Source organism: Neltuma alba, unplaced genomic scaffold (genome assembly GCF_004799145.2).
Source record: "Neltuma alba isolate B1F8T4 unplaced genomic scaffold, ASM479914v2 tig00002921_pilon, whole genome shotgun sequence".
NCBI lineage: Eukaryota > Viridiplantae > Streptophyta > Magnoliopsida > Fabales > Fabaceae > Neltuma > Neltuma alba.
This window is the reverse complement of record NW_021633072.1, coordinates 1-25,148: the sequence shown is the minus strand read 5'-3', so window position 1 is coordinate 25,148 and position 25,148 is coordinate 1. Positions and strand designations below refer to the sequence as shown.

The 25,148-nt window shown below is 30.8% G+C and overlaps 2 protein-coding genes and 1 long non-coding RNA gene across 3 annotated transcripts; all 3 read left to right on the top strand.

Moving 5' to 3' along the window:
• Positions 1-183: 183 nt before the first annotated feature.
• LOC114739824 (ATPase ARSA2-like) lies at positions 184-8,111 on the top strand (the record flags this gene model as incomplete). The annotated part of the gene is made up of 6 exons (XM_028927898.1): positions 184-305; positions 1,352-1,502; positions 2,120-2,230; positions 4,549-4,687; positions 4,780-4,895; positions 7,604-8,111. Coding segments are annotated over 6 exons (798 nt in total), but the record flags the coding sequence as incomplete, so codon positions are not given.
• Positions 8,112-11,882: 3,771 nt separating this feature from the next.
• LOC114739826 (uncharacterized) lies at positions 11,883-17,198 on the top strand. Its single transcript, XR_003739642.1, has 3 exons — positions 11,883-11,893; positions 16,965-16,969; positions 17,123-17,198. It is a non-coding gene; the product is annotated as an uncharacterized LOC114739826 (long non-coding RNA).
• LOC114739825 (transcription factor TCP9-like) lies at positions 15,693-17,126 on the top strand. Its single transcript, XM_028927899.1, has one exon. It carries the CDS (start codon positions 15,845-15,847, stop codon positions 16,895-16,897), a length of 1,053 nt encoding a protein of 350 aa, XP_028783732.1. The 5' UTR covers positions 15,693-15,844; the 3' UTR covers positions 16,898-17,126.
• Positions 17,199-25,148: the final 7,950 nt, after the last annotated feature.

Here is a 25,148-nt window from a genome sequence, read left to right as displayed (position 1 = left end):
CATGTACATCATCTGAATTTTTGCCAAATGGTTATCTCTAGAAATAATTGGCGGAAACTTTTTTGTTTTATACTGTTTCCTTCATCTCTTGTCATAGTATGTAATCAAGGTCCTTATGATATTCACTATGATAATTTTGCAAAGTATTTTTTCTCATTCTTTATCATTATCCCTACTTTGCAGGAGGTGGATCCTACTGTTGAACAAGAGGAAACGAGTTCTGAGGGAATGGATTCTTTGTTTTCAGAGCTAGCAGGTGCTATACCTGGAATTGACGAGGCAATGAGCTTTGCTGAGATGTTGAAGTAAGAAATATGTGTTGTCTTATTGATTCTGTTTTTCTGAAATATATGGTGAAGCGAGAAATTCAGGCACACAGTATGGAACAAATTACGTACTGTGTGCCTAAATTTGAAAGTCATCTGTGTCATGTTGTGCTTGTGACAGTACTTATTAATTTCAAGGTACATGAGAATAAGAGTCCCTCAAACAGAGAATTGTGATGTCTTCTATATGCTGGACATTCACTGGTTAAGTAAATGATGCTTGATACTTATTTGGTGTTATTATCCAACGGGTTAGGTCTGTAGTTATGATACCTTGGTTAAAACAATTTTACAGAAAATTTCAATTCAGAGATAAATATCTAGGTGTTTAATTTTACCATGTTTTGGTATTCTTTGCAAAACATCACACCTGCCCCCTTAGGCATCTTCGGTTACCGACTCTAAGTACTTTGGCCATAATTATTGTTCTTTTGCTTTTCAAGTGTGCATTGCTTTATTCCTTTGTTGCTTACATTATCTCAATGATCTTTGGATATGGCTTCTGCGGTCAGAATGTTCTAAACCAAAAGAAAAAACAATATGCATGTCAACAATTAAATGTATGACTATATTGAAGAAACGCAATTGAATATGTTTGGTAAGGAACGATTTTATGATGAATTGAGTGCAGATGAGGCTTATCTCTAGATTATATCAGCACAAATATATCATCCATTTAATGCTCTGTATTAGGAGTTAAAATTTTGCAAACTCTAGGCACAAGGCTCATTACAGGGTGCACTTCTCATTGCATGTTTTAGAGTCATTGATACTCAGTAATGGGTCTAACAGGGTTTAATGCAAGTTAACTTCACATTTGGAAAGCATTAAGTGCACTGGTGAGAGAAATCTGCATATTTCTGAATATAGTCTCATTCAGGTCTTCAATGAAAGAAATCTGCATATTTGTGACTATAGTATATCGAGTCTTTAATGTTTCTGGATTCTATTTCCAAAGTCACGTATCATTTTGTTCATTTCATTTGTCCCTCCTTGTGATTTGATTGATTATAGTTCTTTTACAGATTGGTGCAAACAATGGATTATTCTGTTATAGTATTTGATACTGCACCCACCGGCCATACACTCAGACTTTTGCAGTTCCCAGCAGTTTTGGAGAAGGGTATTGCAAAAGTATTGTCCTTGAAAAGTAAATTTGGCGGTTTGATTAATCAGGTGTGAACTTTAGATTGATGGTTGTCTTTTCTTGCATTATAGTCTATTCAAAAGTGAAGATGGTTCAATTTTCACCATAAGTTATGCCTCAAAACAAAAATCAATGTTGTTTAACTATTTAACTATATCTTTGTTGGCATGTAAATATGAAGAGTAGTCAGCTAGCGTATTAACAAGTTTAGCAATGTATTTATTTCCATATTAGGTAGGTTACGATTACATAATTAGTGGAATACTATTCTGTATTTATGAGCAGTCACTGGCATGTCTTGTAATATGCTATCCTGTAAAGTATAGAAACAGTCTCATGTTTGTCTAAGTTCACTATATATTTCATTCAAGAGTTTTGTTTTCTTTCTTCATTTACTTAACCTTGATCGAAGAAGGTATGGCTGAGTTCTTTTCTGCGTATCATGCTCAGTCTCTGCATACTATTCGCATTTCTCTTTTCCCCATCACATCAGCAATGATTTATTCTGAGTAACTTTATGGATTATTGACCATCCTACATGAGACTCCAAACTCTAGGCTGATCAGCAGATGGCAACTTGGCATATTTATTAAATACCAGGCTCAGTTGGAAGCTTTTTTTTCCCTTTCCCAATTGTCTATTGCAGATGACCCGTATGTTTGGTGTGGAGGATGACTTTGGTGATGATGCGCTTCTTGTGAGGCTTGAAGGCATGAAGGAGGTGATTGAACAAGTTAATAAGCAGTTCAAGGATCCGGTAAGACTTTGTTTTGAAAATGATACTTGTTCTTGTTTATCCTTTTCTATATTGTCTTGTGTATCCTTATTTTTCCTTTTATCACATTGTATGATTGATGAGCAGAAAGAATGAAACAAATATAGAGGATAAGATATCCTCTTCCTTTTTAAACACAAAAGAGTTTTCTAATCCCTTTGTATATCCATTGTGGATCTGCCAGCCAGAGCGAAAAAATTCCTTTTACTGAAGCCCACAAAACCCATAGTGAACTTGTTAAGCTGCTTGTGGAGTTTAAGCACGATTGGGCTGTAATTGTGGTGTTTGGATTGATGATAGGGCAATTTGGTTTTTGTATAAAAAGCCACAATAAGCTCTAAATAGAAATTTGGTACTCATGACTTTTGGCTTTTGAAAAGTGGAGAGACAAAAACTTAAAAAAGAGCCAGGTCCCATCTTTAAGAAATTTACTACTCTTTCCAGTTCTTATTATAAGTTTCAAATAACTAATTTGTGGATAACAAATAATTAGGTAAAATTAATTGAAAGTAATAAATAGATTATAAATATACTTTTGATTTCAAATAGGAAAAATGACAAAAAATGAAGTTGCAAAGTTGTAAATGCCAAATAAGAAATATCAACAAAAATTTGTTGTCATTTGTAAATCCAATGTTGTCAACACCAAATAAAGTGTTGTTACTAAACCTGATTTGGGATTTAGTAATTTTCAACTTCCTTTTTGGTCATTCTCGCTTTCAAATGTTCCCTTATAATAAATGAGAAAAAAATAAACGAAAATATATGGGGAAATGTAACTAAAGAGTATAGCAGATGAGAGATGATGAATTATATGTATTATTTAATAAAATTCATGCCTTCTTTTTTAGTCATTGTACAACCAAACTTACTTTTTCAATAATAATCCAAACAACTTCACTTTTACAAACTTATTTATAAAAGACAATTCAACATAAACCACATTAGCCAATCTAACTTTTTCAAAAGCCAAATTAACGACAAGTTATTTTTTCTACTGTCAATCAAAATTTTGGAAAATGTGAAAGAAGGAAGGAACTTCTGATTAAAAACCTCCACTTTTTGTTCTGACCAGAAATACTCCAAAATCCTGCCCTGCCACTAAATATGAAAAAAAGATGACTTTACCTTGTGACAATGCATCACTCAGAAATCCGCTGAAATAGTTTGCGGGACGTTCAAGTCCTTAGCAGATCATTTTTATTAATTCTGTTAAATGTAGCAGTCCAAACAAGAGCCTTTACTTTGGGAAAAGCCTTTCTTTTCCTGAAGAAATTGATCAAAAGATGTTAACGTACATTTGCATATTTATGAATGAATTTGACCTTGCAATCCTTAAGAATTGCAAAAGTAGCCTCTGGAGAAGCAAGAATACACTAACACACTGCAAATGTCTTCTCTTATGTTTGATGCATTGCTGATGTTAAACCCGAATATCATGAATATGGCTTGCTTGACAAACAAATTATTTTTTGTATCATTCAATGCAAAAGCGTAAGTTTCAACTTTCAATGGTCAGATATTACTGGTCATTGCAATATGTGTTATCTAGGCTAGTTTTCCATTCTCCTATGTTTTTAGTTTCCTCAATTCCTGAGATCACTTTATATATAATATTTGTTTGCCCAAATGGAATTTTAAAGGAAATCTTGAATCTATGGATAGTATTTCAAATATTGATAAGGAGTATTCCAAAACAATCAGAACCTTCAATGTTATATCTGCCTTTGATTAGTACTGCAAGTAAAATAATCTCACCCTCTGAACTTTTCTTAATTGTATTTGTCATGTCCTTCTAATTTTTGCTTTATTTGTGTATATTGATTGCCTTCAGTATAGACAAACTTTTAAAGGATCTATACACTATTCATCGACTTTTTCTCTTTGCTTTTGAATGGTTTGTCCTGTTTAAGTTATTGTTCCTGCCTCTCTGCTTTATTTTTTATCTTTATTATTGTTTTCTATTCGGTGGGACTTGTCAAATAAAATCGAGCTGGAAGTCTGTTGAATTAATTAGTGAGGTGGCTGATGGATTTAAAATGAAATTTTGAAACCTTTTCATTGGTAGTTAAAATTATATTTATCATTATATTTTCATCGTATGATCATCCCAGGTGATTTTCTTTGTTTCTTTCCTATTCCTCCACAATCGTTTTAAACCATGCCGTCTTTGGTCAACATGAAGTACAACAATGTGCCTGAACGTTAACCCTTTTGAGCTGAACTAATGTCTAGGTAATTAAGTTGCAGATTTCCTTCACTTTATTAAATGTAATTCTATTGTATTTTTCTATTCACAGGACATGACAACTTTTGTCTGTGTTTGCATTCCGGAGTTCCTCTCTCTGTATGAAACAGAGAGATTGGTTCAAGAACTCACAAAGTTTGAGATTGACACACACAATATCATAATTAACCAAGTAATCTTTGATGATGAAGGTAGCCTCCCATACATTTTGTTAATGTAATGTATTTGTTTATCCATTGTCGTAGCTTATTTATTTTGCATGTTCATCTGATTATCCTTATAGATATTGAATCCAAATTACTTAAGGCAAGAATGAAGATGCAACAGAAGTACCTAGACCAGTTTTACATGTTGTATGACGACTTTAACATCACAAAACTGCCACTGCTCCCAGAAGAGGTAAGTCACTGTATTTAAATTTATAGAGAAGATACCCACGCACAATAACAAACTGTCATGATTATGGTGACCTGAAAAATATCTTGTGAATATTTATGAGGAATGTTGAGCAGGTTATTGTTTACTGGGGTAGAAATCACAAGATATGTGTGGGCAAATGATGCCACTAGGGATAGTTTTCTTGAAAAGATGACAGTTAAAATGCTTAAAAACCAGAATTTGCTGAGAACCATAGAATAAGTTATCATTTATGATTCTTAGAGTCATCACTCATGCTCTTTAAGTGCATGTTTGGATCTGCATTTTGATCCCAAAACGTGCAGTGCAAGGCCGAAAATGTGTGGTGGTACATTTACACAGGTTTGAATCAGCTTTTGACCCATTTAACTTTTGGGACAAAAGATGTTTAAAAGCATAAGCCAAAATGAAGCTGCTTTTGCCCCTCACCATGGAGAATCACTTATGATTCCTAACCTATGTCTGGTATGAGGAAATTGGAGGGGAGGGGAGGAAAAATTTTAATGAGCTCGATTTGAAAAATTGGAAAAATGAGGTTATAAAACTTTGATAAAGAGAAATCAATCAATTATATTCTTGAAAACTTGTAATACCTGATTCGTTTACAAATGGATCGGATATGAGATTATATGATCCGAATATCTTTAATTAATGAGATTTAAATAACATCTTAATTGAGATTTGAATATATTAAGTTAAATATGAAATATTATAAATAAATGCAATTTCAAATAGAGATTCAAATGAAGAAATTAATAATTAACTTTCAATTTGAATAATATCTTAATTGAAATTTGAATATATTAAATTAAATGGGGGGTATCATAATTAAATAGCATGTCAATAAGAGGCTTAAATAGAGAAATGAATAATTAATTTCAAATTTTCATATATTTGCCATAAATTCTGTATCTCTAATTCAAATTCCATTAAAATGAATAAAAAAATATATTCCTATTAGAAGTAAATTTTAAACTATCTTAGATAATGCAATTTATTAAACTTTTAAATATAATCAAATAGGTTAATCTGTGCATCGCACAGGAGAAATTTCTAGTTGTAAGCTAAAAGAGTAAGAAAAATTAATTGAAACCTTTTCACTCCACTTAAATTTTTAAATTGAGCTTATTAAAGCTTTTCCTCTCTTCCCCTTCCCTTCATTTCTCTCGTACCAAATGGACTATTAAAGCCATCACTCATGCTCTTTAAGTGCATGTTTGGACGTACGTTTTATGCCAAAACGTGCGATGAAGAGCTGAAAATGTGTGGTGGTACATTCACGTATGTTTGGATCAGCTTTTGGCCCATTTGACTTTTGGGGCAACAACTGCTTAAAAGCACAGACCAAAATGAAGCGGCTTTTCACTTCTTCACTGTGGAGGGAGAAAATAAAATGACCATGAAAAAAGAGAAGGGTGTTAAAGTGGGTCCTACCTTGCTTTGATGGTTAAAAAAAAAAAAGCCTCCAAAAGATCCAATAATTTGATTTTTACAAAAATATTTAAAGGAGGAAAAAAAACATTCTTTTAGCATCTAAAAGATTAGATTGAAGATTCAAAGAACATGAGTGATGACTTTAGAAAACACCAAGAATAATTTATTTCTATGGCCTTTAAAAGAAATTTTAATGTATCTTTCTTATAATTTTTCTTAATTTTGTCCCTGACCATCCAAAACACCATTAAGGGTGCATTTGGTTCATGCAAAAATTATTTGAAGAAATGAAAAATGTAAAGAAAAGCATTCTTAAATTTATTCTGTTCGGTATATGGCAAAGTGAACCCGCAAGTGAAAAGATTTAGATATTTGGGATTAATTATACAAAAAGATGGTAAAACTGATGGTAATGTTAATCATAAAATTTAAGCTAAGTAGTTTAAATGGAGAAAAGCAACAGGAGCTGTTTGTGATGAGAAAGTACCTAATATGTTTAGACACTTGCTATATAGCATTGCTGGTCTTTGAAAGGATAGCATGAACATAAAGTGAAATGGATCTGTTGTCATACAAAAAAGATAGGATTCCTAATGAATATATCCGTAGAAAAATTAAAGTGCTTACTGTCAATGAGAAAATGGTACAAAACCACTTAAGCCAGTTTGGTCACATGCAAAGAAGGCTTTTAAATGTGTCAGTGAGAAAAGTTGATAAAACAGCGTGGAGTTTCTTGAAAAATGGTAGGGGGAGGCAAAGAGAACATTTTATGAATTTATTGAGCAAGATCTTTTAATTAACAATATATTTAAAGATTTGGCCTTAAATAGAACTCAATAGTGTTATGCAATCTATATAGCCAACCCCACCTTGTGAGATAAAGTTTTGTTGTTGTTGTTATATGACAAAGTGATTTTATTAGGAAGAAGGCTTCCCATATGTATGGGAAAGAGGTTTCTCATTCACATTGCTTTTCCTGTTCCTATCTTGTGCCACGGATCTGAATGTAGTTTACTTTTTTGCTCCTTTTTCTTTTTTTTTAAATGAATACTGCATCTTCCCTGTAGAGTGACTTCAAAAAATTGAATACCATAATCATTCACTGCTATCAAGATAAGGCTTATTGGTAAAGCACAATTAAGCTATGGATTGATGCTATACAATACACATCACCGATTCCACTATTGTTGTATCATTTGCTGCTGATTTTCCCCCAGCATTTTGATTCATAGCTACTGTGAATTTGAATTTGATAGGTTACTGGGGTTGCGGCTCTGAAATCATTTTCTAGCCATTTTTTATCACCATATCAATCATTGGTCAGTAAAGATGAAGTGGAACGATTACGGCGTAGAATTTCAGCACTAAAGCAGGAATTAAGTGAAGCTGAGGCAGCATTGGAGAGACTCAAATAGTGAAAAGCATTGAAGTTTCTCATGACATTCCATTATCATCAGTTCTGCAATTTCAAAGCCTCTTTTTTTCGCATTCTTTTCAACCTTACAACCAGGCAAGGCATGCCAATATAAAGCTAATTCTCTTCTCTCTTTTTTCCCCCCCTTTTTCTTGTTAACTTCTGCATATTTTAGATTGAGGCTAGCTTCATTTTTTCACATTATTTATTTAGCGTGCTTTCCAACTAATTATGTATTGGTATATGCATGATATACTTTATTTTCTTCTGATTCTTTCGTTATAGATTAGAATTAAAAAAATCCACATGTCCATCTTCTTGACACTGAACATTAGAAACAGAACATTTTTACCTCCTGTTTTTAATGTAAGAATTAGTTTGATATTCAATTTAATCCTAGTTGCAAGACACCAATCTACTTTATCAGTTATATTTATCCGTTTTTCCAAAATAATCTTTATAGTAACTGCACATATTAGATGTTTCATCAAATAGTAGTTTTAACTAATACACTTGATTAGCAAGGGTATTTTAAGAAAGATAACATTTATTTATTACAAATTATTAACTTAACTAATTTTTTTAATATAATCAAATTAGTTAACTAACTCTTATAGTACCTCCTATGAGCCTAACTTGCACTTATTGTTAGGTGTAATCAGGCAATGACATCAAGGTATTAATTATCAGCTAGCTAATGAGTCCTAGTTTAGTTTGTATCGTTCACGAACAATCCTTGATGGGATCTTGCATTGAGTAATTACGAGTGAACTTGGTTATGCAGTTTGGTTTTGCACATACTTAGATTGACATATTTCGAGAAGCAAATAGAAATGCAAATTGACAAGTGAAACGTCTCAACTCTCATGTATTGTTTTTTTTTTTTTTAATCATCTCTACAATACAAAGAGCTTTTGTATGTTGACAAAGTTATTAGTTTCAAACTAATTATTGCTTGAACTTGTAACCAAAAAAAAAAACTAATTATCACTCGAACTAAATTTTTATAGGGAAAATTAACTCATTAATGTTTATAATTTCACCTAAATGTTAATGAGCCCCTGTAATTTTTTTTATGGAATCCCTACAATTTTATAAATTAAAATCTATTAATTAGGGCTGATGTAGATATTAACTAAGCCACATGTAAGTTAACAGAAGATACAAAAAGAGTTTTTTAAAGGATATGTTGAAATAAATTCATTTATTATTAACACAAATATATATATAAAAAAATTGTTGTGCTCATAATTGTCTCCTTGTATCTATATATAATTTGTAATATAGTTTATTTTTATTTTATTTAGATCTTCGTGACAAAATTAATTTAGGTTTATAAAGTAACCAATTATAAGTATAGATATAAATACCTATAATTAATAAAAATATATAAACCCAATAAAGAAATTACAATAGCTTAATTAAAAATGAGGTAAAATCATAAGAATTTACATATTAATTTTCTCTTTTTTATGTAGTTCTTCATAGCCTTCAATTTCTTTTTTTTTTAAAAAAAAAAAAAAGTTTGGTCCTTGCACCAGCATATGAGATTCAGACAGAATTAGCAACTTGCATTAGAAAAAGTATTAAACTAATATAAAGATTGTTCAAAAATGTAATTCCTTGCTTTCATGTATTTTATAGATATGATGGCAAAAAAACAAATGTATTTTATAGATGGCTGCCACTTGCATGACTATACAGTACATTTGTTTTTTTATTTAGGTGTGCTGCATTATTTTCTTAGATTTGAAGTAAAGCAAGGAGGAGATATTCAATTTGTTTCGTTGAGAAAATATGCTAATGTTCACTTCAAAAAGATTAGGAAGTACAGAATCTTCTGTTTCAAAGCCATAATGTCTGTCTTTTCTTTGGATTCAAATTGCAATCAAGCAATTGGATCTAACAATTGAGTGAGGATTTTAATCTACTGAAACTTTTTTTTTAATATTAATATGTGCAATATTAGAAATAAAAATAATATCATTTAAGAAAAACCAGATTAAAGGTACCTATATTTTCTCTCAATTTTTAATTTGACACCTATGTATTTTTTCTCTTAATTAAATCATTTAATTTTATTTTTTTAGCAACATTAACTCTTGTAACTTTATTTTATTAACATTTTTAGTCTCTATATAATGGTTAATGATGTTAGTAGTATAAAATTAAATATTTAATTAAAAAATACTAGGTATCAAATTGAAAATTGAAAAAAAGTATAGGTAGCTCCAAAATATATATAAAAATAAAACAAAAATATTAAATGACTTTAAAATAAAATAAAATAAAATAGTTTAATTTCTTGAGTAAACAAAGCACACAGAATAATAAATCACAAATCATATAGCATTCCAAACGAATTTTTCAACAATATTTTAATATCGCAAAATTAAATTTCTACACATTCACGAATCAATTTTCTCAGTTTGAGCTTGATTATCTTAGAAAAATTTACCCATTCTCAGGCACTGTTTTAGTTTCAGATTTTATTTTTAAGGTAAAAACAGTGTAAAGATTAGATGAATTTGATTTTTAAGTTTCAGGTAAAAAGTAAAAACAGTATTAAATGGGCCAAATTTCAAAAAGAAAAATGAGGACACACTATTACTAGGCTGTATCTTTCTATTTAATTGAAGTATTATTTTTATTTAAAAATAAAAATCAATGTATACGATTGAACCATATGAAGCGAGCGGCTGAAAGCCTTTGATAAGCAGGAGGACTGGCCAGGCTTTCAAATAATTGGTCCATTAGTTAAGGACAAAAACCGTAGGGTTATTTTCATCCGAGGGGGAGCATTATCATCATCATTTCAAATACTTCTCTGATTCTTAATATAGAATTCAATTTTTGAATTGGTTTCCGTCCTAAATATAAAACTCATTTCTCATATTTATCAATTTTCTCTAAATTACTCCTATGGATATTCCCTCAACCATAATCAAGTAGAAAAGGGAGATGGGATATTAAGAAAGATGATTATGGTATTTTCGGAAAAATGTGTCACTTTTTTTATAATTAACTAACATACCTAACTTTCTTAATTTAATCAAATTAGTTAAATAGGTTTTATATTAAAGACCGGATGAGCACTATTATGCACAAAATAATTCTGACCGATACGGATAAATTTTTTTGTGTGGAGATTTTGGAGCTATTACTACCAGGCAGAAATGAAGCAGGTTTTGTTTTGTCAATTACTGGGTGTTTGGAAACTCTAAAAATTAATTAAGAAAATATTTTCACACTAGTCAGAACAATTTGTCTTCACACATTTACTTATTTTAGAATTTGTAAAATTATTTTTAAAAAACTAGTCTAAATATTCCCCATAAAAACTGTGAAAATGATCTAAGATTACAAACGAAATAGAAAATGTAACCATGTTGTAAACTTAACAAAGTAAAAAGGAAAAAAGCTATAAGGCGGTGGCTTTACTCAAACAATTTTGACGGTTGGCATTTGTTTGATCATTTGAATATTTTGCTTATATAAGTATTTCTGTTTAGAATAAAAAAAAATCCTTTAAAAACCATGTTGATAATAGTTAATATACTCTAATATTACCAAAAAAAAATAATAACAATATATATAACTCGTTTAATCATGAATTTGGTTATTTAATTAATCAAATAATTTATCTGATTCTAAAAGCATTAAAAAACACGCGATGACAATGAAAGGTTGGTTTGTTAATCAATACCGAATTTGAAAACACAACTTGTGGCGTGGGGCAACGTCACCCCGTGGGGGTCAGGGGTGCCCTCCCCCCTCCAGACTAAAGCCCCCACTGATTTAGGGTCCCCATCTAGAAACTTCCACTCACAACTCACAAGGCAAGTAGGGACCTTTGATTTTTTTTTTTTTATAAAAAAAATCTTACTTGAAAAAAACGAATGAGGACCAACTATTCAAAAAGTATTAATGGTCATGCCATTTTTCCACATGATCGGCATGGCCCACCCTAATGTGGGGGGCCCAGGAGCCCAACATCAACGTCTTGTGATAAGCAAATGGTGGGTCCCACGGCATGCCTCCCACAAGCTGCTGGTCGGTCCACCCCAGGGGAGGTCAGGGCATGCGTGGGACCCACTAGGAAAGTTAAGGATTGCCAGAGTGGGCCCAGTGGGTTGGGCCTACTAAGAATAATGGGATAGTGCAATACCAACCATCAGATTGACATATGGCCGGCCCCTACCCCTGGCCGTACTTTGCAAGTTGTGTTGTGCGGCTGCACAGTTAAGAGATCCTTCAAGATAAAGTGGGCCCCCCGGCTATGCGCCCACGCAAAGAGATGGGGCCATTACCTGTGGGACCGGGAATCCTACGATCTCAACACGTGGCATCATGGAAGAGGGGGAACCGCCTAAGTATTAAATAACCAGCTAAAGAACAAAGTAATATATGAAGCCCCTTCGCCCCTCGCAGGCCACCCTCTAGGCGGACCCCATTGTTGTTAAGGTTCGTACTTCAATAATCAATTCAAAAATGGTATATGGGGCTTTTAAGTCCGAACTCTTATGAATTTATAAGTTTATTTATCTTATGTAATTTTTTAAATATGAGCTACCAAATTTTAAAATAATTGTGATGAGTTGAATTATTATTTATTCTTTAAAGAATTATAATTTTGACTTTAGAACAAACATTTGATCATTCGAACTTTTATTATGTAATAATGTGAAACATAAATTTAAAAAAAAAAGTTATCCAAACTTACGAGGCTAGCAGTTAGGGTCACAAGAATGAGAAATCAAGGAAACAAAGTTTTTAGATATGAGTCCTAATGGATTAAACCCATAGAGGCCAGGCTCGTTAGGGCGTAGCTCGACTGAATTCAAAAAGACTTTTAATTTAGTTTATGTCAAAAATATTACATTTAGTGTCTTAGTTTTATTTAAGATTTTAATTTGGTCTTTTAATCTTGCATTTCAGTTCTCTAACATCATAAATTTCAAGTGATAATTTTTATTATTAATATATTATTACCTCTGGTCCTTAATATAAGAGCTTGTTTGATTTTTAATTTGATTCTTAATATAAGATCCCAATCCCTTTTGTTTTTCTTATTTATTCTTTTTTTTTCAAGTAGTCCTTGTAATAATTTCACATATTAAAGGTTTCAAATAATAATTCTAGCTAATATACATGATTAGCAAGAATATTTTAGAAAAAAAATACATATTTATAACAAATAATTAACTTAACTAATTTTTTTATCTTTTCAAATTAATTAACTAGGTATTATATTAAGCATCAGAGTTATTAGTATTAATGAGTCTTTTGTCAACATTTAAAATCAAAATGAAATTAAAAGATTAAATGCGCACTGATGAGCTCAAGTTTCAAGGAATATAATTTAAAAAAAAAAAAACGTGAAGCGCATGCGCTTTGATGAAAATTCCGACTGCATTAATTAGCTACGCCATCGAACATTTATAATTTTTAAATAACATGTTTTTATTATAGCGTATTATTTAAAAATAATTAGATATTTTACTGAATAATACAAAGATATTTATTGAAAAATGACAACAACAAAAATACCTGTTAAATTTTGAAAAGATAAATAGATTATGCTTACTACTTTTATAATAACTTTGACTACTCTTATAATGGTTTTAACATATCAAAATCTATCAAAATCACTTATTGTCATTTTAAAATTCAATAGGTAAATTTGTTATTTTTCCTATTTATTTACTTTCCTCACCAGTCAAGAAAATTATAATTTTTATGAATACTATTTGGTACATGAAGGCAATTTTAAGTCTGAAAAAAGTCATTCAACAAATTTAAGGTAAATCTTTATATCTTCGAATGATGTTCAATTCATTATGAGGTTCTAAAACTCTCCATTCAAAGCCTCCCATGGCTAGTAGCTTGCCAATACAAGATTTATCAATTTAAATGAGAAAAAAGAAGGCAAGAGAAGAGGTTATATCTCCTGCTGTCTCATCATCTTTTTGCAGGAAAATGTTATTAACTCTTTCCTTTGTCAACAGAAGACATTTTTTATGTCTTTTTTCTCTTGAATTTAAGAAATGGCTATGGACTAAAGCCAACGACCAATGTTCGGGAGAAGACAATTCACACTTACACCTACTGTGCTGGGAAAAGGCTTCATAACGCATGTCAATGTTTTGGTGTTTTATCCAGCACTTTAGCCCTATAAGCCTATATGTTTTCTTATGTTGAATAACATGCGCCTTTTAATAAGAAAGAGCTATTAACCAAATAAAATACGTCGGTATAAGTAAAAAAAAAATTCTTACTAATTTTTCATATCATCTTTAATTAGTTTCTTTAAATTAAAAAAATTAGTTGATATTTTTAAAATCATCCTATTATTTCAAAAGATCCTTAATTGAATATAATTAAGTTTTAAATTAATCTCAATCATTTATCCAGTCCTTCAAAGATACTCAACAACGTCCATTCATGTCAGTATATGGTGCTGTTGAAAAAATCATTTCATATATTTACAATATACATAGCTGCATAGAGTTTCTAAAAAATTTAACTAGTAAGTAAAAACGATGTAATTATGAATATTTACAAGGTTGACTTAAAAGTAATTCAAAATTCCAAACGTTGGTGCTGGTGGGGACCTTGAGATGGGAATCAAAGGGGACCCACACCACTCACGTGTTAAGAGTCTCCTATGGCTCCCGCAACTTCCACGTCCATTTCCTTCATGATATATAATTCCTTTGTTCTAAATATAAAAATAATTGAATAATTTAAATAAATTAAAAAAAATTAAATTAGTTATTTATAACAAATAAATACTATCTTTCTTAAAATATTCTTACTAATTAAGTATATTAGTTAGAACTATTATTATTAGAAAGATTATAATAAAATAAATTAAGATCTTATATTAAATATCAAAATAAAAATCATATAAGGTATAAAGAACCGCAGGTGGTATAATAATCCACTCCATCAACCCGAATGCGGGCCCCACCTGCCATACCTTACAAACGCTCTTTTGTTCCTTTTTCTCCCTTTTCTTTCTATCAGAAAACTATCTTTTTTTCCTTAGATCTTATTTTTTTAAAGATAAAGTTACATCTGATATTCTAATTTTATTTTTAAATGTAATTAATATTATGATTTTTTATAGTGTGTTCAGCATTTTCATATTATTTTTTAAGCATCTAACACCTTAATATTATTTTTAGTGTATTAAATATCTTAAAAATTAAAGTGTTGGATGAATTAGAAAAAAAAAAAAATCAAATGTTGGCCCCAAAAAAAATAATAATAACATCAGCTATTGAATGTATAAAAAAAAAATAATGTTAGATGTACCTGAGAAATAGAACTGGGTAGCTTACCCTAATTTCAATCATAAATGATATTTTTCCAATTCTTAATATAGGACTCAATTATTGAGTTGGTTTTAGTCATAAATATAAGACACATTTCTTCTATTTATCAATTTTTTCTAAATTACTCATATGGATACTCCTTCAACTATAATCAAACAGAAAAAGGAGAGAGATATTAACAAAGACAATTATGGTATTTTAAGAAAAATGTGTCATATTTCTTATAATTAACTAACTTATCTAACTTCCTTAATCTAATCAAACTAGTTAAATGGATCTTATATTAAGGATCGGAGGAATATGAGTTATTTTTTCAAAGCCTAAGCAAGGAAATATGTTGAGTTTTAAAAAGAGAAAGCCTTTTCTAAGTTGTATTAAGAAACTAATTCTAAAGCCCTTTTGATTCTGAATTACTACGTCATAAGGAAAATTATAAGAATTTAAGGATTAATTTTTTCTTTAAAAAATGATAAGCCTCACTAGTTTAATTTTTTTTTTTAATTTTTTTTAATGCTCTTTAATTTTAGTATTTATAAAATATGAATAACATAAGTTCGAAGGATTTCTCCTCGTTCTTCCGCTTTAAACTTGCCGTTGGCTTCTTCTAAAGCTGTTCGAGCTTCCCCCTCCTTTCTTCGTTCGTAGTTCCTTCTCTTCCTCCATAAACTTCCACCGTGAATTCTTCTCCCTTGTTTTCCGATTCTAGACATATATATTCTTCTGGGTTCTCTTTTCGTTCAAACATGGCTGCTCTTCAGAAACACGCTGTCGAATTCAAGGAGGATCCACGAAGCGTTGATCTCAGGCTTCACAGTGGTTGCTATGCCAGCGGAGAAGAAGAACCCACAACGGCGCTGATAGACGGACCCAAAGAAGAGCCGGCTTCGGAGGAGGTCTCTCCGGAGGCGATGCAGGTTATGCCAGTGGCGGTGCACGTGCCGCGAAAGAAGGCTTTGACGAAGGATCGTCACACGAAGGTCGAGGGGCGAGGCCGGAGGATCCGAATGCCCGCAACGTGCGCCGCTCGGATCTTCCAGTTGACCCGTGAATTGGGTCACAAGTCTGACGGTGAAACCATCCGATGGCTTCTCGAACATGCGGAGCCAGCCATCATCGCGGCCACTGGCACCGGCACCGTTCCCGCCATAGCCATGTCCGTTAACGGCACCCTCAAAATTCCAACTACCCCATCCACCCGCAACAAGCCCGAACCCGATGACCCACCTGAAAGGAAGAAGCAAAAGCGATCAACGAACAGTTCGTACACAGAGCTGAGCGACGGTGTTTCGGTTTCCGTCGGCCTTGCCCCGCTATCAACAACGGCGGTGACGACAAAGCCAAGCATCACGACAGTTAATACCCAACAAGCAAAAGTACAGTCAGCACAAGGATTGGTCCCCATGTGGGCTATACAGTCAAACGCCGTCGTTCCGGCGGGCACGTGCTTCTTAGTCCCTCCGATGGATTCCATAGCCGGAACTTCGACAAGCCAGCCGCAGATTTTGGCCATCCCCGTGAATGCTACGCCTCTGATCAACATTCCGGCGAGACCTATATCGGCTTTTGTTTCATTAATGGAGAACATTGTAGCCCCTGTTCAGTTCCAAGCAGCGACAACAATACCTCGGTGTTCAACTGCTCCGTCCTTGAAACCTCCGAAAGAAGCGAAGATTCCGGCACCGAGCTCAACATCTGTTGCTCCTACCACAAGCACAACCCAGAGGCTGAGAAAATTCTCATTAGAGATTCACGATAAGGAGAAGCTTCAGCTCAAGTCCAGCTGTTCAAAGCAGTGAGGAAAACGAAGAGGAAATGAGAAGCATGTAGAAACGGTTCCCTCAGGAAGAGAATTTCCCAGACCAGAGGGGGTAGTTGATGGGTTTCTCGTGACCATGGAATTCGCCATTGATGACGTGAGTGAAGGATTTGCCGACTGTGGAGCTGGAACAACTTGAGGTGGGGGCGGGGGTAGGGGAGAGGAGATCACGTGTGCACGTGTAGAGAAGTGGATTGCAAGGTAGGGTGGGGCCCGCGAAGGTGGGGACACACTCTTGCTCGCTTCTGCGTCGACCGCGGAAAGTGGGATTCGTAAGAGGAGGAGAAACTGTATATGAGGTTTTATTTTAATTTTCTTAAAATGTTTCTGACTGATTGGCAATAAATTAATTTCATGTTATAATGTAAGTGATTTAGATTTGTGGACCATGAGAGAGCTGTGTGTGTATTACATTTTTATTTTTTTTCTTTTTAAAGACTATATTCTAGATTGTTAACAATTAAAATAAAAGCTACTTTGGCCCCCAAAAAAAAACATAAAAGCTACTACCTCTTAGTTTAATATAAAAACTAGATAATTAATTTATAAAAATTAAAAAAATTTGACTTTTCTAAACTATATTTTTTAATCATATGCATTAAAACTCTTTGTTGATGGAAACCCTTTAAAATTAATATGGATATTTTAAAGAAAATATTACATTTGATTCTTAAAATAAAAGCTAGTTGACCAATTTATATAAATTAATAAGATTAATTAACTTAGTTATTTATAATAAATATGTATTATTTTTTTAAAATACTCTTGTTCATAATGTATATTATTAAGAATACCATTTGATGAAACATTTAACATGCTCAACTACTAAAAGAATTATTTCAAAAAAATATATGGGAGACAAAGTGAATTGGAGTCTTATATTTATAATCAAATTGGAAGTCAAACTAGCTCTTATATATATTAATGATAGTAAGTAGTATTATAAATTTGATATACAAAATGGATTAAATTCTTATCTTTAGAACTAAATCTAATTTTCAGTTAGCGCTTATATTAAGAATAGGATGGAGTACCTAACTAATTTGCATATATTAAGAAAGTTAGTTAACTTAGTTATTTATAACAAATATAAGTTGATTTTTTTAAAGTATCATTTTAATCATGACTAGTTGACTATCATTGGATGAAAACCTCCTTGATATGTGTAATCAAAATGGATATTTTAGATAATGAATTATAAATTTAAAAAACAAAATGAATTAAATCTTATATTTATAATCAAATTTAGTTCTTAATTATCTTTTACATTATATTAACAACAGGAAGTAGTAATATATTTTTCCATTAAGATGTTTACCTACTTGCTCACAAGAAAAGTATTAGCTCCTTCGGTTTCTAATATAAGAATTGGTTGGAGGGTTAAATTTAGTCTTAAATATATGACCTAAATCTATTTTGTCTCTTATCTTTCTCCAAAATACAAAGAATTCCTACTAAGGAATAATTCTAATAATCCAATGCACATAATTGAAGAAGATAGCTTAGGAAGATCAACATTAATTTATGACAAATAACCAGCTTAATTAATTTTCCTAATATTCCCAAATTAATTATCTACTTTTATATTAATGACCCGTATTTTTCCATCAAAGTATTAGTGCAAGATCTCATGACAACGTTTTCATATAAGGGTTACAATTTCCTCAGTATTGCAAGATACAAATAATCGTACTAAGTAAAGAAAAAATTAATTAAAGTATGTAAACAAATATAACTTATTTTTCAAAATGGAAAATTTCACAAAAATAACATTTGAATTTCAAAAATCCCAAAAGCCACTTGAATTTGCAAAATTTCAAATAAATTATCATGACTCAATTAAAATTTTAAAATGTTGATGGATTTACAGTGTTACCTTTTATTTGTTGCCCTTTAATTTTTTTCCAAAAAAAAAAACTCAAGTCATTTTTATTGGCTGAATGATTATCAAATCTTTGTCGATGATGGCAATTTTTTTTAACGATTTTTCTTAAAATTTTGTAACGTTATTGATAACTTTTTTAATGAGTCTTGCAACTCTATTAATGCCATTATTATTTATTTTTCAAGTTTTAAACTGAGATTTTTTTAACATCTATAACATGGTTGCCAACTTTTATAACAACATTCACATCTTCATTATTGTCATTAGTCACATTATATGACTGGTTTTTAAACTTAGAGAAATTAGTGAGTGCCTAATCTTATAAGATTTTTTCAACACTTGTAATGTAATTGACAGTTCTTTTAATAAATCTCTCGATATCATTAATGCCATTTACTAAGTGTTTTTCAGGTTTTTAAATTGAATTTTTTTTTCAATATTTGTGATACAATTATTGATGATGCCTCTGTCGTTAAAGCACTCAATTAAACTAGGTCCCAACTAATTTTTAGTTTAGGGTCGACCTAGGTCATTACTTCCAAGGAGCAAGTTATGGGTTTCTTTAGGTAAAAATTCAGGTGATAAAAAAATGCAATAAATTGGACCTAAACTAAAATGCAAAATTCTAATTCTAAATGGAAAATGCAAATATCCTAAAATCTATATGAAAATTAAATTAAACTAAATAAATGCAATGCAATTTTTGGGGGGTTTTTTGAAGGAAAATAAAAATAATGAATAAAGAAAATTAATCAAAAAGCAAAGGGAATCAGAGATTTCTCTTCAGGTACGGTAGAGGGGACAACTTAGGATTTGCATGGATTTAACCTTCATAACCTTAATCAGTTAATTAAACCAAAGGGAAGTGATAAGAGAGTGGAATTAATAAACGTAATTACCTACTTGAAATAAAGGGAACCCTTAATCTCAAAAACCCTTAAACCATTAGAAAACTCATAACAGTATAAGGTTGGTCAATTAAGCTTATTAAAACCAATGAAGATATCTCAAATTAATTCTGAAAATTATATTTGAAATCATCCAGTTAAACAACTAGACAATTAACCAACTTAATTAAACAATTAAGAGGCAAAATAACCCAAATTTTGCAATTCAAACCACATTGATAATTAAACTCATAATGAAAACTCAATTATAAATTCAATTAACAATGCAAAGGTTCTAAACATAAATTCCAACAAGTATCTTGGCACAAATAAGATCCAAATATCAATTTAATCCAAGAATAAAATTGACAATCTAGAACTAAATTGTCTCAACAAAATTACAACTTGAACTCATTTAAAACTAAACAATTTCAAGTCCTTGAATTAAAAAGATAAATGAAACGTCACTCCCTTGTGGTCTTCAAATGCTAGCCCAAGGCTCTAGTCTCCTCCATGTTCCTCCCAAGTTGCCTCCCCATAAGCTTAAGCTACCATCAAAATGTCTCCTCCTCCAAGGTTATTAGATGCCATAGCCATGAATGATAAGATGTAGATGGGAGTTTGGCCGTGCAATGAGAAAGGAGAGGAATGATTGAAATTGGTGGGTGAATGACGTGAATGAGGGGAAGGAGATTTGGCGTTCAAAAATCCTGGTCCGTGCGTCAATCAATGGAGAATAAAGAGGTGTATCCTCAGGCCGTGAATTCCTTGCTCTCAAATAAGGAAAATATTTTAATGGGAGAAAAGAAAATTTTTGTGGATTCAAAACTCAAGCCCATTAGTAATTAATTGACCCACTTGATATTAGCCATTGGATTGTGCTTAGATTCCAAGAAACAATCTTGCACTATTAGATTTCCCATATGCAAATTCTTGACCTACAAGAATTTAAGTGCATCAATTAATGTAGATTATATCCAAATATAATCAAAAATTAAATATTAGGTATGCACAAAAATTAGGCAAGAAAGTGCAAAACTTTCTAAAAATAGTCTTTCTAAAAATATGAGACTTATTTCCAAAGAAATAGAAAAATTAATTCAAGTCAAAATAGGAAATCACAAAATATCTATATTTTTAATCCAAAATCTCAATTTTTATGCAAAATCCAAAAATCAACCAATTAATCCAATTATGCATAAAAAATCTAATTAAGCTCAAAATTATCATTTAAATCCTAAATTAATGTGGGATAAAATGTATAAAAATTGGGCTTTATCAATTATCAACTCTTATAACAATATTCACAATCCCATTAACATAATTAACCATATTATATGACAGGCTTTTAAACCTGGAGAAATTAATGAGTAGATGCCTAACCTTATGGGATTATTCAAATCTTTGTGACTTGATTGACAACTTTTTTTAACAAGCTTCTTTTTATCACATGTTTTCCAGTTTTTAAAATTGAGACTTTTTTAACATTTGTAACATATTTACTAACTCTTATAACAATGTTTACAACTCTATTAATATCATTAACTACGCTATATGACAAGTTTTTAAATTATTATTTTTTGCCAACTTTTAAATTATTATTAATTTAACACAAAACATTAGTTCATAATAAGGGAGTTGCATGCAATAGTCTTAAAGGCCTCCGGACTTTTAACACTACTCCCATCAAACTATCAATAATAAAAAATATTAATTTACAAAAATCTACAAGGATGAGCCATAGGTGACAATATATAACCGATTAGCACGTAAACAAAAAGATGAAGGCTATACAATCTATGACAATATACTAAGCCTTTAAAGCCTTCTCTGAAGTACCAAAACTAGAACTCTCACATGAAAATAATAAAAAATCACAGGATGAGGTAGAAGTCTTAATAACCAAATTTTCAGCTTGCCATTCATATTAATATGTGTTTTTGAGATACCAAGTAAGATAGATATCAATTTCCTTATATATATAATCTCAAATATTAAATCAAAAAGGGAACAATGCAATCAAGTATATGCAATCCTTTCTTGATTTAATGTTTGAGATTTTATATGTATTTGGAAATTGACAAAGGTTATCGATTTCCAAATACACATAAAATCTGAAATATTAATTCGAAAAGAGAATAATGCAATCAAGAGTATTCAATCTTCTGGCAAAATGCTGGTCGAAAAAAAAAAATCTTCTGGCAAAAAAATATATACAATCCCATAGACTACAAGCATTTTATAGGGGTATTAACCAGAAGGCATTTTCATTAAGAGGTACCAGAAGAAGTCATAAGGACCTATCTCTCGCTATGAAAAGATGGAGAGAACCACGTGGGCCTCTCCCTTATTTTAAGAGAATGAAAGAAGAGCCAACTATTATGCATTAATTAAGACTTTATCACATAGTAGGAAGAGACTCTACATACGCACCAATCATGTCCTATGCTCAACAGTTCAACCAAATATTATATCCATATTTTCATGAGTTCCACTAGACTACTTTACTCAACATATACCAACATAATTTCTAAACATATGTAAAAGCATATCATAAGTTCAATAAACCAAAACTACTTACAAACAACACATTGGCTTGTATAAAAATAAAAAATTAAATTTTTTACATTGTTATTTATATATAGAAAAATAATTGCAATTATTTATTATTGACGTTGTAAATTATTATTAGTCCTACCGGCTCATCAACCATAATAATTTTTTGAAAAATTTTTTTATGGTTCATACTTCACTTTACAACAATTTAGGGTCCGTTTCATATGGGGGAAAATGAAGGAGGGAAAATTTTTTTTAATATGCTCGATTAAAAAAATTAATAAAGTAGGATTAAAAGTTTTTATTTAATTTTTATTACTCTTTTATATTACTCATTTTCTTTATTAAACTTTCAAAACCCCACTTCTCCGATTTTTAAATAAAGCTCATTAAAAATTTTCTTCCCCTTCCCTCCCCTTCATTTCTCTCATACCAAACAGTACCTTAGAATTTCATATTTTTAGAAAGAGTAAAAATATACATTTAATTATCTAATTTTATACCAATTTTTAATTTTGTCATTGAATTTTATAAAATATCTTTTTAGCTTTTTAACCCTAATATTGTTAGTTTGCTCCAAAAAAATTGACATTATAAATTTTAATATAAACAAAATATTCTCAAATACTGACATATTTAATGTATTTTTTAAAAAAATAATTGGAACAAAATCATCGTTAAGAAATATTATGTGAGCATTTAAAATTGAGAGATTAAATTGAAATCTAATATAAAGCTAGATGATTAAAAGTACAATTTTTCCTTAAAAAAATAAAAAGTTAAGGTGTATTTAGCACCTTAAAATAGTTTTTTTTTGTATGTGTCTAATATTATAAAATATTTTAAATTACAATTTTATCCCTAATATATTAAAAATGGATCAATTTTACCCAAAATAACAAACTCATAGGCATTCGTTAACATCCATGTAAGTATTAAAAGAAAAAAAAAGGCTCCTAGCGCCAACTATCTCTGTGCTCGACCCCACCGATGCTCTCAGCCTCTCACCTATGTATTTAAGGCATCAATTTTTTTTTCTTTTCAAATTTATAATTTTTGTGATTAAAGTTTCTTATTGATTGCACATATTAAAAATATTTTTATTAAATAAGGCAATTTAAAGAAATCAAGATGCATTTGTTACAGGGAAAAAGACAGAAAAATGCAATATTAATTTCATAATACCCAAAACATCTGCTCAATTTAAGAAATCCCATTTTGGTTCAAGAGACCAAATTGGGATTATCATGTTAAATAAAAAGACCAAATTGCCCTTCAATTTATTTATTATTTTTAAAATACCAAATTCTCTATTGGCCGGCCGGTCACCAGAGCTCTGGCAGTGGTAGTCACCGGAGCTCCTGTGACTGGCCAACATTGTTCACCGGAGCTACGTCGGTCAGAAATTTTTTTTTTTGAAATTTTCACAACTTTAGTATAACAGTTAACAATTTTTGTAACGCTATTGACAACTTTAGTATAGCAGTTAACAATAGGTTTTCTGGGAAATTCAACAAGGTCTGGTGGCGGGAAAAATTTTTTTGGAAAATTTTCACAACTTAGTATAACGGTCAACAACTTTTGTGACGCTACTAACAACTTCAGTATAGCAGTTAATAACAGGTTTTCTGGGAAGTTCAACAAGCCCCGGTGGCGGGAAAAAAAAAATTTCACAACTTCAGTATAACGGTTAACAACTTTCATGACGCTATTAACAACTTTAGTATAGCATTAACAATAAGTTTTTTGAAAAATTCAACAATTGGTTGCCGGAGCTTTGGAGGCCAGAAACAATTTTTTTGAAAATTTTTACAAAACATCAGTATAATGGTTAACAACTTTTGTAACTCTATTAACAACTTCAATATAGCAGTTAACAACAGGTTTTTTCGGCAAATTCAAAAAGTAGCATTTTTACAACTTCAGTAATGCCGTTAACAAACTCAAAAACCTATTGTTAACCACTATACTGAAGTTGTTAATAGAGTTACAAAAGTTGTTAATCGTTATACTGAAGTTGTAAATTTTTTTTAAAAAAAGTAGTTGTTAAAGTTATAAAAATGCCATTTTTTTTGAATTTTAACAAAACCTATTGTTAAATGCTATACCGGAGTTGTTATAGAATTACGGAACTTGTTAACGACATTACTAAAGTTGTAAAAATGCTACTTTTTGAATTTTTTCGGAAAACTTGTTGTTAAGTGCTATACTGAAGTTGTTAATAACATTACAAAAGTTGTTAACTGTTATATTGAAGTTGTAAAAATTTTCAAAAAAAAAAAGTAGTTGCTAAAGTTGTAAAAATGCCATTTTTTTAATTTTTAAGAAAACATGTTAAATACTATACTGAAGTTGTTAATAGAGTTACAGAACTTGTTAACAGTATTATTGAAATTGTAAAATGCTATTTTTTTTTGAATTTCTTGAAAAACCTATTGTTAATAGCGTTGCAAAAGTTGTTAACCGTAATACTGACGTTGTAAAAATTTTCAAAAAAATTGTTTCTCTGGCCTCCACAGCTTCGACGACCAATTGTTGAATTTTCCGAAAAATCTGTTGTTAACTGTTATATTGAAGTTGTTAATAGCGTCACAAAAGTTGTTAAATGTTATACTGAAGTTGTAAAAATTTTCAAAAAAATTTTCCGGCCACCGAAGCTTGTTGAATTTCTTAGTAAACCTATTGTTAACTGCTATACTGAAGTTGTTAATAGTGTCACAAAGGTTGTTAATCGTTATACTAAAGTTGTGAAAATTTTCAAAAAAAATTTTCCGGCCACTGAAGCTTGTTGAATTTCCCAGTAAACCTGTTGTTAACTACTATACTGAAATTGTTAATAGCATTACAAAAGTTTGTTAACCGTTATATTGAGGGTTGTGAAAATTTTCAAAATAATTTTTTTG

Excerpts from the sequence above, each read along its gene's own strand:
- LOC114739825 (XM_028927899.1), top strand. The coding sequence starts at position 15,845 with ATGGCTGCTCTTCAGAAACACGCTGTCGAATTCAAGGAGGATCCACGA.